We start from the raw sequence: 15871 nt of genomic DNA, 5'->3' as shown, positions 1-15871 counted from the left end.
AACAGGAGTGATGCACCTGCTGCTGTCAGACCTGCAGGTATCAGGCTTGTGATGTTGTTTGTAAAATTTGTGCATATAATTTTAAAATTATCAATTTATATTTGCATTTAAAGTTATGATTCATTAAACATGTTTGTGGTTGTTACAGTAAAAAATATAACTTTTTCTACTCGGATTTTATGTTTTTTAGATCAATTGTTTTATTACAGTATGTCAAAATGAAAACATAACTGTAAATTCAGACACGCGAGGTTGTGCTGAAAAGGATGAAACAAGGCAAAGTAAATCGTTTTCAAAGGTAAAATCAAAAGTAGTTAAAAATGGCCAATTATACCCTGGACCACAGAGGGTTTTTTTTTTAAGTAACGCATTAGTTACTTTTCAAGTAATTAATTACTTTTAGAATCTTGTAACTCAGTTACTAAGTCAGTTACTTTTTTAAAGAAGTAACTAGTAACTATAATTAATTATTTTTTCAAAGTAACTTGCCCGACACTGCTGAAAACACAGCTGACTCAAACATGAACTTATCATTACACGATGAGCTCGCTGTATAAGGTGAAATCTTGCTGCAACTTATTTATTAAATAGAAAGTAGTTAATAAAAAATAAAAAGGATTGCAATATACATTCTTAGATCAGTTTTTATAGCAAACTGCACTATGTTACAGATATTTTAAGTCCTGAACAAGTTCATGTTTTGAAATGAGAGAAGTTAGCTCTTAGCTCTCATAGTTTTTCTGCCATGCCTTCCTTCACCCAAAACGTTTTCTCTCCATCCTCCACTTTCCACAATTTTAGACATGAAGCAAGATCCAAGCTGTTGTTTAGAAGAAAAAGTATGATGACATCTGTAAATTTTTGTCTGTTTTCTCTTCAGATTTCATATTAGTTCAGTTTACTTTTGCTTCATACTTTTGTATTGATCCATTGAGGACTACAGCTCTAAAGAGAGAGACCCAGACCCACTCGGTCTCTGCAACCTTCTTGAATAAAGTTGGACTAAGCCTTTATCAAAGCAGGTATTTTTGTCCAGCTCTATTTAAGCTTCTTAACTCAGAGCAGTATCATAATGAGCCGCTGAATCGGCTAAATAGAAAGCAGCCATCATTAAACTGTTCACACATCTGCTTTTTTCTACAGTGACGCGTCAAATGCGCTATTTTAAACAAGCAAATTGGTGGGTTTTCTCATTTAAGTTCAGATATTATTGTTTGAAAATTCAAATTTTAGTTTACTGGTTGGTTTCCGTACTAGTTTCAGTCTTTTTACTTGTAATATGGGGGGTATTTGTTAGTGGCAGATTTAAGAAGTTCAGAAGCCATGTTACAATACAAATAGACACACTTTGTAAAGGCAGTTGACTCAGAGTCATGCAGGCTTCCTCAAGTCTCAATAAACAATTTCACCAAAGCCTCCTCAGGTAGGTTGTGCTCACAGATGTGACCAAAGCCTTTAACTAAAGCTATTTCTGATTTTCCTCTTTCCCCAAAATAGATTATATTTTTATTTTTCCTAACTTTAATAACCTTGTTTTGGAGTGTCTGTCTTTCTCAGGAAATAAGCATTGATTATCAACCCCTTAAGGCGCTTGCAGTGTTGTTGACTGTCTAGCCTTTAAGTACTGATCGAGCCTGGACATATTAACCGATTAGGAACTTGTATAATCCATACTTATTAGGCCCTGAGGTACAGATGCACAGATATAAACAGAGGACAAATGTACTTCATTGCAAACTCAAATGAATTGCGTACATTTTATAGAAATGTGCATACATATCTCTTTTACAGGTACAACTTTATTCCAAGGATCCAGAGGGTTCTAGGCAGAGCATGGAAAACATTCAGCATCAAGCGAATCACAATGAAGGGGGGGAGCATTCCATTCTTATAAAATATAGAGCTTTAATTTATTAGTCAGCAACAACAATGGAAAGGGAGGATAAGAGTAATTTACACGAGTCATTACAATAACATCACCTTTGTGCATTTTCTTTTTCTGGTTTTTTTTTTGCTTAATTTTTTTTTCATAAAGTCTGGATGATGCAGAAAGAAAAAAAAACATACAAAACAAACAAAACACTCAAAAACTAAAGACACTTTTAAAAAAACAGAAATACTCAACAAAAATGGTACAACCTTTCTTTGCATTTTTTTCATATTTCGTCTCCTCTCATTTAAACAAGATGATCAGGAGCTTTGATTGATTCCTGGGAATACAGACAGATCCCAAATTAAGGAGCAGATACAGATACCCATGTATGAATTATAGATGCATCTTCCCCGAGGCATCCACACTGACTTTCACACTGCCTAAAAAGAAGATATACTGGAAGCCCCTTAATGTTAAAGTAACATGAAAATAATATATTTTAAACTTGTTCTGATTTTTTGGGAATTAATTTTTTTTTTTTACAGAGGAGACTCCAATAGTTTTACTTCCTGTAGATGTGCTGTATTAACGTTTTCACCAGAACTGTCTAATAGAGGCTCTGTGTAATTAATATGATGCTTGCTTTCTATTCCCACTTAAATGACTCTCACACATATATCCTATCCAAACTTATGAGCAACATAATTTTACTTTACACTTTGACAAGATCTATAACAATGTCAATAAAAAGATGTATCGTGCTTTTTACAGGGAATATCTGAAATGACGGCATCTTTAAAGCATTTATTTTCCCCATTTTGCTGTAGTTAAGTTGGTCAGACTGCACTGTACACCCACAGAGATGAAAATAAAACAGAAGAAAAAATCCAAAACAACCACACACTATCGTATTATCTCAGAATTACAGTACAAATACAGGTTCATGCACACAATGAAAGCCAGCTTCCCAATATTCAATATTTTGGTTAGTGTCACAACATTGTTACAATGCTCTGTTGTGTATACGGGCTATTACTTTTTTTTCCACACATGAATGTCAAAGAGAAAAAAAAAAGATGTCTTGTGTGCCAAGAACTGCTAACAACTGCTGCCTGATCCGGGCACTTTCCCCTAAATGCACTGCAATTGTTTCTTCCACAATTGTGCCGTGCCCGAGTGTGCTTGTTGCATATGGCCCCAGCCAATGTCCCCTGAAATGTAAAAGAATAATGCCCAATGTGCAAAATCCTCAACCCCGTATTGCACCTCGGTCTCAGTTCAAAGGAGGTTTGCATCGGGAAGAAAAAGTATTTTTATTAATAGACTTGCAACATAACTGATCTGATTTTTGCTTTGTTTACTTTAAAAAAAAAACTTGGATTCATAGCCAGAAGAAACTGCAGGTTACTGAGAGTAGAGTACAGTAAGATTATTATCACTGCTAAACAAATGGAAATCATTTTCAGCATGATCAGTGTCTCTGCTGGCGTGTAGCAGTGGTGCTGCAGATATTTTACAATCCGTCCTCCAAGGAAGAAGAAAATAGAAGAAAAAAACAAAACAAAAACAAAGGGCAAGCACAAGATTCCTGTAAAATGACCCAGTTACAACTTTGATAATATTCGAGTAGTCTTCTGTAAGTCTGGGTTCCTATGGAGAAAATACTGTTTCTCCACAATGACCGGGACCATAAGTCAGTGGTCCCCTTGCAATATGAAGTCTCTGTCTGCGTGCATCACAGGTGTTCCTGCAGTGTCCGCATATACAAAACTCCCGGTACTTAGTCAAAGCAAGCGAAAAAAACAAAAAAACAACAGAGATCCCATCACCTCCCGTCAGGTAGCTCAGTTCCCCGTTACTCAGAGCTGCCTGTAGCTCTACCCTAACAGCTCAAGAGCCTCATAACACGTTTCAAAGAGTTGCCAAAGTCATACGATGCTGGCAGATGAGTTTTGTAATGACAGTAACAGCAACAATAAAATTAACAATATCAATAATAACAATATTTGCCCCAAAGGTACCTATACACAAAGAGCATGTTTTTTTCTGTAAGTACAAAGAAATCCACAGAATGATACTATATACAACCTACAATAAATACTGTGTATCATATATCTTACTGTTTGAATGGATGTATTGGGTGTAGTGGGGTTTACTCGTAAGCCTCTTTTTTTGTCAGTTTCTCAGCTTTTTTTTCCGGTTTGTGGATATTTTTTTTTTCACGCTGCTACTTTCATTGAGTCGCTCCCAGTTTTCATGGGGTGGGGGAGGGTTGTGTTTGGGGGTGGGTTTGAGGGGGGTGCTTCAGACACAAAGTCGGGCTCCTCATGTCTCTACTCCCTGCTGCTCCCTTTCCTCCTCCCCGTCCCTGTGATGTCGGCGGTTGCGGGGCTTCTTCTGCTCCTTGAGCTCTTTCAGGTCTTTGGCCTTAAGGGGGCCCAGCAGCGGGTCTCCAAACTGCCAGTAGTCCTGGCAGTACTGATTAATCAGGCTCATCTCTGGCTGGCTCAGGATGGTCAGCAGGTCCTTGTACTGGCCTGCGCTGGGGGTCCACTGTGTGCTGCCGGAGTGGAAAGAAGATGCCATCAAACCTGCACCGCCCTCCACCAGTGCACTGTTGACAGCCCGGCTTGACAACACCACCAACTGCAGCTTGATCAGCGTGTGTTTGAAATTCTTTTCTGTGGCCGTGCATTGGTACAAGCCAGAGTCAGAGGGCTGCAGAGATCGCACGAGCAGACCTTGTTCTGTCTTCAAAATCCGACCGTCTGAGCGCATCTGCAAAGGAAGGGTTACAGTCCATTAGCAAAAGTAGTGCAATAACCTGTGCAAAGATACATGTGTATTTACTTGATTCACAAAAATAGTGCTACATATATCTTAATGAGGTTTTGTTTATGTAGCATGTTTAAGTAGATGTAACCAACATCATCTAGATTGTGTCATTTGTAGTCATCATTCTTTTGTTTCATTAATAACTGTAGTTTAATTTTTTTTTCCATTGTGTTACTTACATGTATAATTGTCTAATTTGTAGGAGTAGCGAAATGGCCAAGTGCCAAACATGCAGTTCCTCTAGTGGCCACTTGAGGTTGTCTACAAAAGTGAGTCACCTTTAGACCTTAGCTTAAAAAAAATTTTTTTTAAATGAATGAAATTAAAATTCTTTGAAAATTCAAAGTTTTGCATCATCTGGGTCTTTTCAGTTACAGGTGCAGACTAGGCTGTTAACTGTCTGCCAGGCTTCACCTCGGTTACTTCAAGTCACTAAACCAGATCTTTTGAGTGTATTTGTGGTGTTGGTGTCCTTTGAAACAATTTTTCTTACAATTAAAAAAAATAAGTCTATGCGCTGGCTTTGGAGGGCAAAACTCTTGTTTTATGTTTGCCTGTTACTTAGCAAAATCAATACACTAAGTTTTCTAATAAAGCCTGCTAGCCTTAGCTGATAACAATAATCACAGAGGCCAAAATTAGAAAGGCTTCAAAACAGCAGTCAACAAACCAATGGGAGACAGTAGGTATGTTCATATCAGTATATCGAACAATTTGATCTCCACCTATTGCTCCAAACCTCTGCGACTGCTGGAGGTAGTGCTATTAATGTGTTTGTTTTAGGTTTTAACATAATCAGCAGAAATGAAGACGCTTAAATTTGAAAGCATGTTATAGTGTCACATAATAACAGCAAACTCATCTTCCTGGGACTAATAAGTATAGAATTTGATACTCTCAGCATAACTAAATATAGGCTTTTATCAAATATTAATAGAAACAGGTCTTATCCTTTAAAATGTAACAGGTGGAAACGATCCATTATGATATGCTGAGTCTATCATGTACAACAGACATGATATCTTATTGATTTAATTGCGTTATTAATTGCATTTCTCCCTTTTGCACTTCAGGCTGAATGTGTGAAGCTGATTCTATTTATTTGTTCCAGCATTTGATCTGAGCTTCACTGTTTGTATTTTTACATCAGGTGTCTTCACCATTAATTCTGGTCATGAGGTAAAAAGAAAACAGAGCCAGCAAAAATTGTGAATGAACTGTAACTACATCTGTATGTATATCTACATATAGAAATCTGATTGGATGAGGGGAGCTTTTTTTCTTTTCTTTTTTTTTGCTCACCAGCAGCAAAGACTGCTCTGCTTTTGGGAACAGATACCATCCAACAGAATAGTCAATAAAAGAGAGGCAGCAACATTACATAGCTTCACAATAAAACTTTAACTAGATCCTGAGGGTTGTATATCACAACAGAGAGCTTTTTTTCACAGCTCCCCTTTATGTGTCCTTCCCTCCGTGCCTCAGGACAGCTGGAGGCCTGTGCAAGAAATCAGGCATCGTTCAATCACAGCCCAAAACACTTAATCACGTTAACAGATAATCAAGAGGAAATTAGACTAGAGTTATTTTTCAAATGTGTCACACTGCACATAAATCTCTCCTCTTCTCCACAGCAACATAGTGAAGAAATTAAACATTGTGGTGAGCATATCGAAAAGGAAATCTGTGGAACTGCTCATGTGTTACCAATGAAGGGAAATCCAAGCAAATTCAGTGATTCAGGAAGTCTATGTGACATTAAAAATGGATAATTATGTATTTGAGTGAGCTACCCTGTAATATAATCTGCTTGTATAACAAGAAAAATTGAGAAACACACTGTTAGGCCGCTCACTTCTTTCCTGCGGTCACTGTTATCCCTCTGCACGTGCCATTTGATGAGAGCGTGTGGAGAGCGGGCCTGACACTCCAGGAAGGTACTGCTCCCCTCCACCCCGTACTGCACCATCTCCAAAGTGTTCTTACTGGCTGCAGGGCACAGAGAGAGATTTCCATGGCAACCAAAACACTCATTACCATGAGCTCCGTGGAACCAAAATCTCAGTTGGGGCAAATTAGAAAAAAAAAAAATCCTGCCTTTGTAATTACTTTAACAGGTGCCGGGATACAGTTATACAGTTAGCAGCAAAAATGAGCCAAAATGTCAACTGTCTAAATTTATTAATAAGGTAACAGCAACCCAGGAGGCACAGGAACACATGTCTTACCCTTGGAATTGAAGCCTCTGCACTGGCGGATGGGGTTCCCGTACTTGACATCCTGCCTCCGGCTACGTCTAAATGGGTCAGACCAGTATTGCCAAATAAGGAGAGAAAAACATCATAAAGCAACTGCAAGCCATTCAAAGCTGTTTGACAATACAGAAATGCAGTAACGTACTCAATGCACATTGAAATTATCACAAACTATCGTCATGTTAACATCTTTAACATCTGTGTTGTGTGTTTTTACTTGTTAAAAGAAGATGATTTATTAGTGTCATCAGCCACAAAGACCGGGACATGAACACAACTGATTAGGAATGCCACAGAAACAGCCATTCAGCCATCCAGGCAATCTCAACTGAGCGCCACTCAACACGCACGTTAGGTCAGTCAGTTAGTTATGAAGTTAGCGTAGCTCATGCTAACAGCGCTGTTGGTGCTTACCTTTTCTGTGAGGCGGAGTAACGGGAGCAGGACTTGCCATCCCAGGCGCAGTAAGGATCTCTGGCCAGACAGCAGTCAGCGCAGGCCTCGCCGTACATGTCACAGCGATGCAGAGCCAACTGGGTCAGCCCTACTGCAGATGACACATACAGCTGTTGCTGTTGAAAGAAAGAGGGCGAGAGAGGTATTTAGACTTTTATAGGAGAACTGCAAATCACACACATCAGGTATGTTTTTTAAAAAGTGCTCTATATTTAGAAAACTACGCTTCAATGTAAATGCTGCTGAAATTCCAACATTAAAGCATAAGAATAATTTGTGTGACAGCGTTTATTTTCTTTCACATAAAGACCTAAACCCAGCTGGATGTGATGAGCATCCATCCTAAAACAGCAGCAGTCCCTGGATCATCGGGGGCAACACTGAGCTCATCTCTATCAGGTTGCCATCATAATTTTATGATCAGCTGTTGACATTCATCAGTCTGGCAGGCTTTGTGTAACCCTAACTCCATCTGCAGACTCGTGTCATAACGTGCAGAAGAGGCCAAGTATCTGAATCATTTTGAAAGAAAATACGGAGCTTTTAATGTCTTTTCCATCTTTTCTTTCTTCATTGTCTCCCAGACTTTTCTATGAATTATGAGGGAAGGGGAAAAAAATAACGGGAATACAGCTGTAGGCATGTAGCTTGTGACCTTTTTCGAATCACATCATTAATTTCTTTGGAGGGCGGGTTCCTTTTCTCCTGTGTGAGCAAAGGTTAGGTAAATCAGTTAGTGCAGACAGGCTTACCCTTTTGGACGAGATCTTCATTGTAGTTATAGGAGTGGGGACCTTGATGTAGAAAATGAGAATGGGGAGCACAGTGTGTTACAGTCAGTTTAAGCACAACAGACACACATAGCAAAACAGAAATAAAAAGGAGGGTGACAGAGAGAGAGAGAGCAATCAAAGCTGACCTTGAACACCTCGACTTCCTCCAGGACCAGCTCCTCTGTCTGAAGGTCATCTCTAGGCAGCACAATGACTTTCTGTACCGTTCCCTTGTCTGTGGACCACAACACACACACGTCAGTTACACACCGACATCCTCACACCCCCGCCGCTTGTCAACGGGCCCTTGGATTTCCATTTTATTTTCTCAGCAACCTTTAACAGGAGATAATCCTCATATCAACAGGCCGCACTGTACTCTGTGTTTCTGTCACACGGCTCTCTTTGGTTCCCTCAGTGACACGAAGCTCTGTTCTCCTTGGAACACTGACTGCTGCCGCCATGACAAACCTTTCCCGTCATTCTTGCCTTGACCTATTCATTTGGATGCCGTGAGATGTTCTACAAAGAGTTCCTGTGAGAGGGGACACCTGAGATTTATTATGACTTCTGCTCTAGCCCCGGTGCAGGACTGAAAGGCTGCCTCTGACAGCGGCTGAAAGGACACACATTCCTCCAAAGTGGCTGCCGTCACACGCAGGCCCATTAGTCTCTTCCTCATAATGCACAGACGCACAAAGAAACCGGTAAGGAGGCATCACACACGACATGTAAAGGCAGCATACTGAGCTGTGGCGGCTGTCACACAGGGGCCTTATTAAAGGCTCACAGACAAATCTCTCTGACACCAGTGGGCAAGATTAAGGTGATGCGTATGCTCACTGTACTCCTCCTTCCTCCCTACTTTTCTGTTTCTCCGCTTTACTCCCCCCCGCTGCTGATCCACCCCCGCCCTCCAGGTACAAATCTCCTGTTGTTTACTCCATGAGAAGACAGCGAGGTAAAAGCCCTTTGATTGGTTAAAGTTCCACTCCAGCACAAAAGGGGAAGAATGCTTTTCTCCTAATGATAAATGATTGCAGGGGAGCCAAGCCCTCCACTTACATGAGATTTATTTCCAGGGGGCTGGGGCATTCTGCTCTCCATTATTCAGTGTCCCACTGACACTGTCAGTCACCATTCCCCGACTCTAATCAAAGGGGTCGCGGGTTCAGACTGACTTCATTTATACACATTCGTTACAAATGACCCACAAATGGAGAACTGGCTCCACGGATCATTTCTAACACATAAAGTTATTGCACTTTTAGAAAAGCACTCACCAGTTCCTAAGAAGAGCACTTCATAGTTGCCGTCTGCAGCTGCCACCTGGTCCACTGTAATAGTGGTGAACTCATAGTCCACGTTGGTCCGAACCACCAGGGGGCGCTTGTGCACTGGGTACACTGCGTTGTGCATGGCAGGGTGATTCCTCATAAAGTTAATCACTTCATCTGGATAGTCCTTAGTGGACTTCATGTTGGGGGTGAACGTACCTCCGGGGCACTGGAAGGGAAACAATAACATTCTCTGCATGAGTACCACAAGCCGAAAAAATTGATGTGAATAAATAAAAAAATGCCTGGTGAAGAGCCTGTCCTGCAGTAATATTTTAAGTTTGCTTATGCTGATGCTTGCATCTAACTCGAGCTGTTTCTTAAGTTAGATAGAAGGCCCTGTTATGCCAGCTTGCAATGGGATTTATGTCCAGGGTCAGCGAGAGGTGAAGCTCACCGTGCCAGGTCGAGGGTAGGGTATCTTCCCGGTGTAGGCCACCCACTGGTAATTAGGTCCCTCCTTGTGGGCAAAGGGGCCATTGAAGACCATCCGGATGTCAGCCATAGAGTACACACAAACTGCCGAGCCTTTGAACACAGAGCTGTGGAGGAAACACAAAGTGAGCCAAAGACAAAAAAAAAAGGGTAACTTAAAAAAGAAGCAGGAACAGAGCCTGCTCAGGATCTGGTGTGGTGCACTAACCCAGAGACAGAGAAGACTCCATATATGACAGGATTTTTTATATCCTGTGTTGGTCGTATGTAAACATCTCCTGTGATGGAAAAAGAGAGAAGTCAGGTCAGTGCAAAGCGCAAGCACTCTTCTTCACTAATATTTACAGTTGTTTCAGTGAGTCCAGTCACTCTCAGCTAGTGGGGAGGCGATGCCTCCCCGGAAGAACCGATGCCCAAAAAAGATGAACTTTCAAGGAAACAGTACATGCTACAGGATTTGAAACCAACCAGCTTGTGTTAAAAAAAAATACACAACTGCATTTTTAGGTCTTGAGCATGGCTATAATAGTTGATATTAAGACATCTATAAAATCCATGTTAGTAGTGCACATGATGTGTTATTTGTTTATTGCATAAACCTGGAAAATCTGTGCTGGTGCCTTATATTGCATGCATTTACACATCCAGCCTTTACGTAATCAAATAAAATGACACACAGGAAATGAATCTACTGTAGTATTTACAAAACTGCGGGAGCTTTTTACAGCTTCAAAGAACTTTAGCAACCACAATATTATAACCTATCACCTAATCATCCCATATGAAGCAATCCAAGCCCCAAACAGGCATTTAAAGTCGAGCTGTGAAAGCAAACAGTCTGGATATCTACAGTCTAGACTGGAGGATTGCTAAACCCCGAGAGATTTCCCAGTAAAATTTATACACGGTTTTCTATCCTTTTCCAGCATCCATAGCTCACGTTTTCCAATTTTAGAGAAAGGAAATATCTCTTCTCTCCCAAAGGAGAACTGCATCATACAGTATGCGTTCAGGCCAGTTTTAGAGGTATTTAAATCATAGATGCTCACCTCCAATCCTCTGACAGCAACAAATAGGAAGTAAATGCATGATTAGTGATGAGTCTCTCTGCTCTTTAGTACCTGGCCTAAATAACAGTCCCAGGAGGCATATTCAGTCTACAATAGGAAATGGCCTTCAGTTTGAAAAAGAGAATGCACTCCCAACCTAGCTGAAAACGACTAGGAAAAATCTTCAAATGTGGCTGTTAGAGCTTGCAACGTGGGAGAATAAGGGTGAACTATAGAAGAAGCTATACCAGTCAAGATTTATGCACTCTCGGTTCCATATAGACCAGCATGAGAAATTAGCTGTCAGACTGTTATGTAGATAGAATGATACATGGGTGAGATAAGCTATCTTTGAATCTGAACTGCAGGGTTTTGGGCTTGTCCACATTAGCGAGGCTGTACAGTCTTCCTCTGGGGACTGCGTGCAGCTGTGAACTCATCTCAGGAGGAAAAGGATACAGCTCAAAGATAGCGGGCACTTTGCCCTTCTTTTTGAGTGGCTACCAGTTTCACACCCATCCACACACCCACATCGCCACGCCATCTTCCACAGCTGCCAGAGGCAGAGCAGGGAACGGTCACGGCTTTAGCGCGTTCACAGCACGATGGGCCGTCACGGGTGTCACACAGCAGATGATCCTTGTCGTGACACCCAGCTGGTGCTGTTTTACTTTCACGCAACGAGATGCAAGTGCGTGCACATGTAGACAAGACAGCACCGAGGCCAACATACAGTAGAGTTATACAGTCGCTAAAAACAGATCAAGGCTTCAGGGGAGAAAAGCTACGTGAGTTCCAATAAAAGCTAGTCTGACAGGACAGGGATGAGTTTGCTCCAGGGAATGTAGCATGTTAATAACAACTAGGAAAGGATCCACATACCACAACCAGCTCTTTTTATTTTCATTTGGCAATAATATCTCAGCCATCACGCATCCAATTTTATTTAAAAAAGAAACAAAATAAAAGAAAAGGTTTTCTGTTTGAGTGAACAATTACTATTCTTCTCTAGCATATCTCACTCCTTCACTCGTTTCCTCTTGCTCTCTGGCTTTTCTTCTCCCTACCTATTGATAAGAAATGCATTTTAAAGCATTGCCTGTATAAAACATAGAAGCTTTATAATGGTTAACACTATTTTAGATCATTGTGGGTCATTTAGGTAAAAACTGAAAGACAGAGCAAAGAAAATGTTACATGTTCCAACTGCAAAAACTCCCAAGGTCTCAGACGTGATTTGCCAAAACGTTCTACATCAAAGACAACAGCTGCTCTGGATGTTTGAAAAACTCCTCAGTAAATGGAACGGTACTTACGCGGGGTAATAATAAGTTATACATTCATATTTTAAAGACTCTTAGAGAATGGCAGGGTTAAGAGTCTCCTCACTCAAGGATATCTAGCTGAACTGAGAACGTGTCCCAGCTTGAAACCATTTTCAGATGCGCAGTTACAGTACTGCTTTTATTCGACATGATAGTGGATGTTTGTGTAAACTTTGGAAAAAGACTTTTCCAAAGTTTTCATGTCACACAAGAGGTAGCCTCAACATAGGTAAATAAACAACACACTGCACAAAAAAGACATTGTTTAGATGTTTATGTTGTAGTCAGAAACATGTCTGGAAGACATTAATAATACAGTCCAGCAGTCATAAATAAAATCTGGATCTGACAAAATGTTAACAGGGACTGAATGAACTGTGGGGGGGGTTTTCTTCTTTCTTGCAGATGTTTGTAGGAGTCTTTCATCTGAGTTTATTACATAACTGCAACTGGATCTGTAGAGAAGTCATCTAACTAAAAGAGCTGTGCGGCAGAGTTTCATTTACTTGAGATTCTTAGATTTATGTTCCGAGCTCTACAATAAAAGGTGCTGGGCCTTTCTGAATGGAAACTACATGTTCTCCCTGTGCCTGCAGGAGTTATCTCCTGGTACTCCAGCTTCCTCTAACAGCTCAAACCTTAACTGTTGGCTGTAGGTGTGAATGTGAGCGTCAATAGGTGTCCCTCTGTGTTAGCACTGCAACAGATGAGAGGTGTCCAGGGTCTACATGACCCATGAAAACTGAAGAAAATGGATGGGTTTAGTATTTAGTGGTTCTAGTAAGTGGATATTTGGGCAGGCTAGTTACTTTCCCTGTTGTTTTTTTAATTATTTATTTTTCACGATTATAGAAGATGCCTGTTATAGAAGGGGATGTCATATTCATTCATGAGAGTTGCACAAATGTTCTCATCTAACTTTTAGGAAGAGAACATTTTGTTGTATTTCCCAATGATCTCCATTGTGCTCAGTAGTTTAAGGCCCTCTTAACATCCTAAAATTGCCGCTTTTGTCTGCAAAGACTAACTCTCCAGCTAAAGAGCTTTTCAAACATTCAAACTAGACAGTAAATGTGATGCCATTTGCATGAAAAAATTGTGTCCCATTTATTGTCTCCTCTAGGAGTCCTTGGCAGGGATGCTTGCTTTGTGTAGCCGTTCCTTCTCTCTGGGCTACTCTGGCATGCCCGTCCTTGTTCATTCAACAAGCCTGTTCCATTAAACATTTACAGCCTTATTCAAGAAATATCCAAAAGATTCATCATCGGCGCCAAACACTGACAGCTCCCCGGCTCACAGAACCGCTCTACAATGCACAGTGTCTGTTTCAACACCGACTGAACTAGGTAGAGACAGAAGCCTTGTTTGTAACTGCAAAGGCAGCTCATTCCTACTTGTGATTTGTGGGGAAGAGGCTGCACAACACAAAAAGGCCACCGGGTTTTCAAGTGTCACTTTCCAAATCGTTCAGAGGTATAAAATAAATGTCAACAGTAAAAACAAATAGGTGTTTGTTTGTTTTTAACTGCAGTCAGGTGATGATAAAAGCAAGGACTGCAATGAAGAGAAAAAAAAACTAGCATGGCATAGCACTGTTCTTTCTTAAAATTAGTTCAAAAGCAACAGCGGGCACACAGAAAATCCCCCTATCAGTCTTTGTCTCCATTTCCAACCAGTGGTGACAGACAGAGGACGAGTTTCCCTCAGACAGTCTAATAGTCTCACAGTCACAGACATTCCTGCTCGGTGACCCCATTCGTCCAACATCAGGCCGCCGTCTCCTCACTCACACACACACATGCACACAGACACATACACTTACTTTTGTTTTAAAAAAAAATCTCGAAAGTAAATGACAACTACAGTGGCGGGGTTATGGGTGTCAGTCCTATTACAATACGGTGAATGGGCCTACCATATGGTTCAAAGACTGATGTGTGTGGGTGTGTTTGCACTCTTGGCAGGTGCTGCAATAGAACCAAACCCTGCAGAGAACTATTGTCTACTCACTATTTCAGTTGCGATTGTACATGACAGAAAATGAAAATGAGCACGTCTCAAATAAATCCAGTCACGCCATTTTTTCCTTTGCCATTCAATACCCACTGTCAGAATGATTAACTGCACAAAGAAGAAGCATGGCTTCTGTCAAAACGTCGGGTGTAACTAAAGTTGTGGGAGGATGCGTAAGTAATGCTGACTTTTTTCTTTTTTTTTTTGTTGAAAAAGTGGAATTTCAGTGTCAAAACGACTACATTCAAACACACACATTTAATTTTTACAGTGTGTAATTAGACCGATTACAACAATTACAACTTGATTTAATACATCAGGTGCACTAACTATTTCAATCATGAGTTAATGACTTCCCTCATATTACTTGAAAAGTGCCAAAAGACTTACGTGAGATTTAGGAAGGTGATCCAAATATGTTTTTTTGTAACTTTTTTAAATGTGTTTTTCTGATTCACACAGCTACACTGCTGATAGAGATGCTAATCTGCAGACTAATTGCTAATAAAAAATAACTGTGAGTTAGCAGCCCCAAATGTGTAGGATGTAAACTGAAAAATAAGCAGTGAGCACCACCGCCCACAGAGAAGGCATTGCGGAGCTTGCTGCACATCTGATTGACAAGGAAGTCTATAAAACATCACCCCACCCCCACCATGTAACCTACTCATTTCCACATCAACAAAAAACAGTGGAAAGAAACACAGCATGATGCGGGTTTACAGTCCTTTGTACTCACTGAGCTCGTCAAAGTGTGTCTCCATGCCGTCGGCCCCGGGCACAGAGCAGATGAGCCTGGCCTTCAGGAAGGTGCTCCACTTGTTGACCAGACAGCAGTGACCTCCGTCGTCGTTCTATTTTTTGGGAAGGGTGGGGGTGGACACAAAAATACAGTTTCTCCATCAGTTGCATCCTCATTAGCCCTCACCCCACCCCCTCCTGATTTAAAAATAAAAAAAAGCCCAGGTGGAGCCACCCACACATACATGTCTCTGATTTGCAAAGACAGGAAGCTAAGGGGGGGTGCTGATGGGGTTAGGTAAACACAGTTTCCTCCTATTTAGGCTCTCCCATCTGCGATGGAGTGAAGCCAGAATCCATACCAAGATATTTCGAGAATGTGTCACACTTTGTAAGAAATTGTCTTTTTTATAGTAATTTTTTAAGGGTGGCCAACCTTCACTCTCTTTATGCTTTCCCATTTGGGAAGTTGAAATGTTTTCATACTCTCTACCATAAATGAACCAAGTGTAGTTTTGGTGGTATGCACGGTGCGAAGAAATGCAAAGAGCATCCAGATGTGTGGCGAAGTAAGAGTGACAGGCCGGGGTCTCCATAGCCCACCGAGAGGGGGATGAGTGTTTGTCTGTCGGGTCAGCACCTGACCCCAAATAAATACAACAGTGAACAACAGATGTCTATTCATATTAATGTACAGAATTCACCTGCTTGCTGCTACTGCTGCACATTCACCCAATGTATATACTACATATATATATGTATAATGTTTTTCCTCTACA

At 40.9% G+C, this 15871-nt stretch overlaps 1 protein-coding gene across 9 annotated transcripts in view; it reads right to left on the bottom strand.

Annotated features, from left to right (window-relative positions):
* Nucleotides 1-1783: 1783 nt before the first annotated feature.
* The window catches only part of LOC146573759 (semaphorin-3F-like), a 61410-nt gene continuing 47322 nt past the window's right edge, over nt 1784-15871 (bottom strand). For 2 of the 9 annotated variants that reach the window (XM_085273125.1, XM_085273128.1), the window contains 10 exons: nt 15091-15205; nt 10173-10242; nt 9927-10071; nt 9476-9698; nt 8339-8427; nt 8172-8213; nt 7378-7535; nt 6937-7004; nt 6549-6697; nt 1784-4651 (listed from right to left, as the gene is read on the bottom strand). In XM_085273125.1, coding sequence (XP_085129251.1) covers nt 4199-4651; nt 6549-6697; nt 6937-7004; nt 7378-7535; nt 8172-8213; nt 8339-8427; nt 9476-9698; nt 9927-10071; nt 10173-10242; nt 15091-15205 — 1512 coding nt within the window. In that variant the 3' untranslated portion in view covers nt 1784-4198. Of the gene's footprint in view, nt 4652-6548; nt 6698-6936; nt 7030-7377; nt 7536-8171; nt 8214-8338; nt 8428-9475; nt 9699-9926; nt 10072-10172; nt 10243-15090; nt 15206-15871 lie in introns of all 9 variants that reach the window. The other 7 variants (XM_085273126.1, XM_085273129.1, XM_085273120.1 and 4 more) reach the window with 5 other exon arrangements.

This window comes from Mchenga conophoros, linkage group LG5 (assembly GCF_057382185.1).
Source record: "Mchenga conophoros isolate Kocher_MC1m ecotype Shallow Benthic linkage group LG5, M_conophoros_male_GT1.1, whole genome shotgun sequence".
In the NCBI taxonomy this organism is placed as follows: domain Eukaryota; kingdom Metazoa; phylum Chordata; class Actinopteri; order Cichliformes; family Cichlidae; genus Mchenga; species Mchenga conophoros.
Note: the sequence above shows the minus strand (reverse complement) of the source record. Positions and strands in the feature narration are given on the sequence as shown.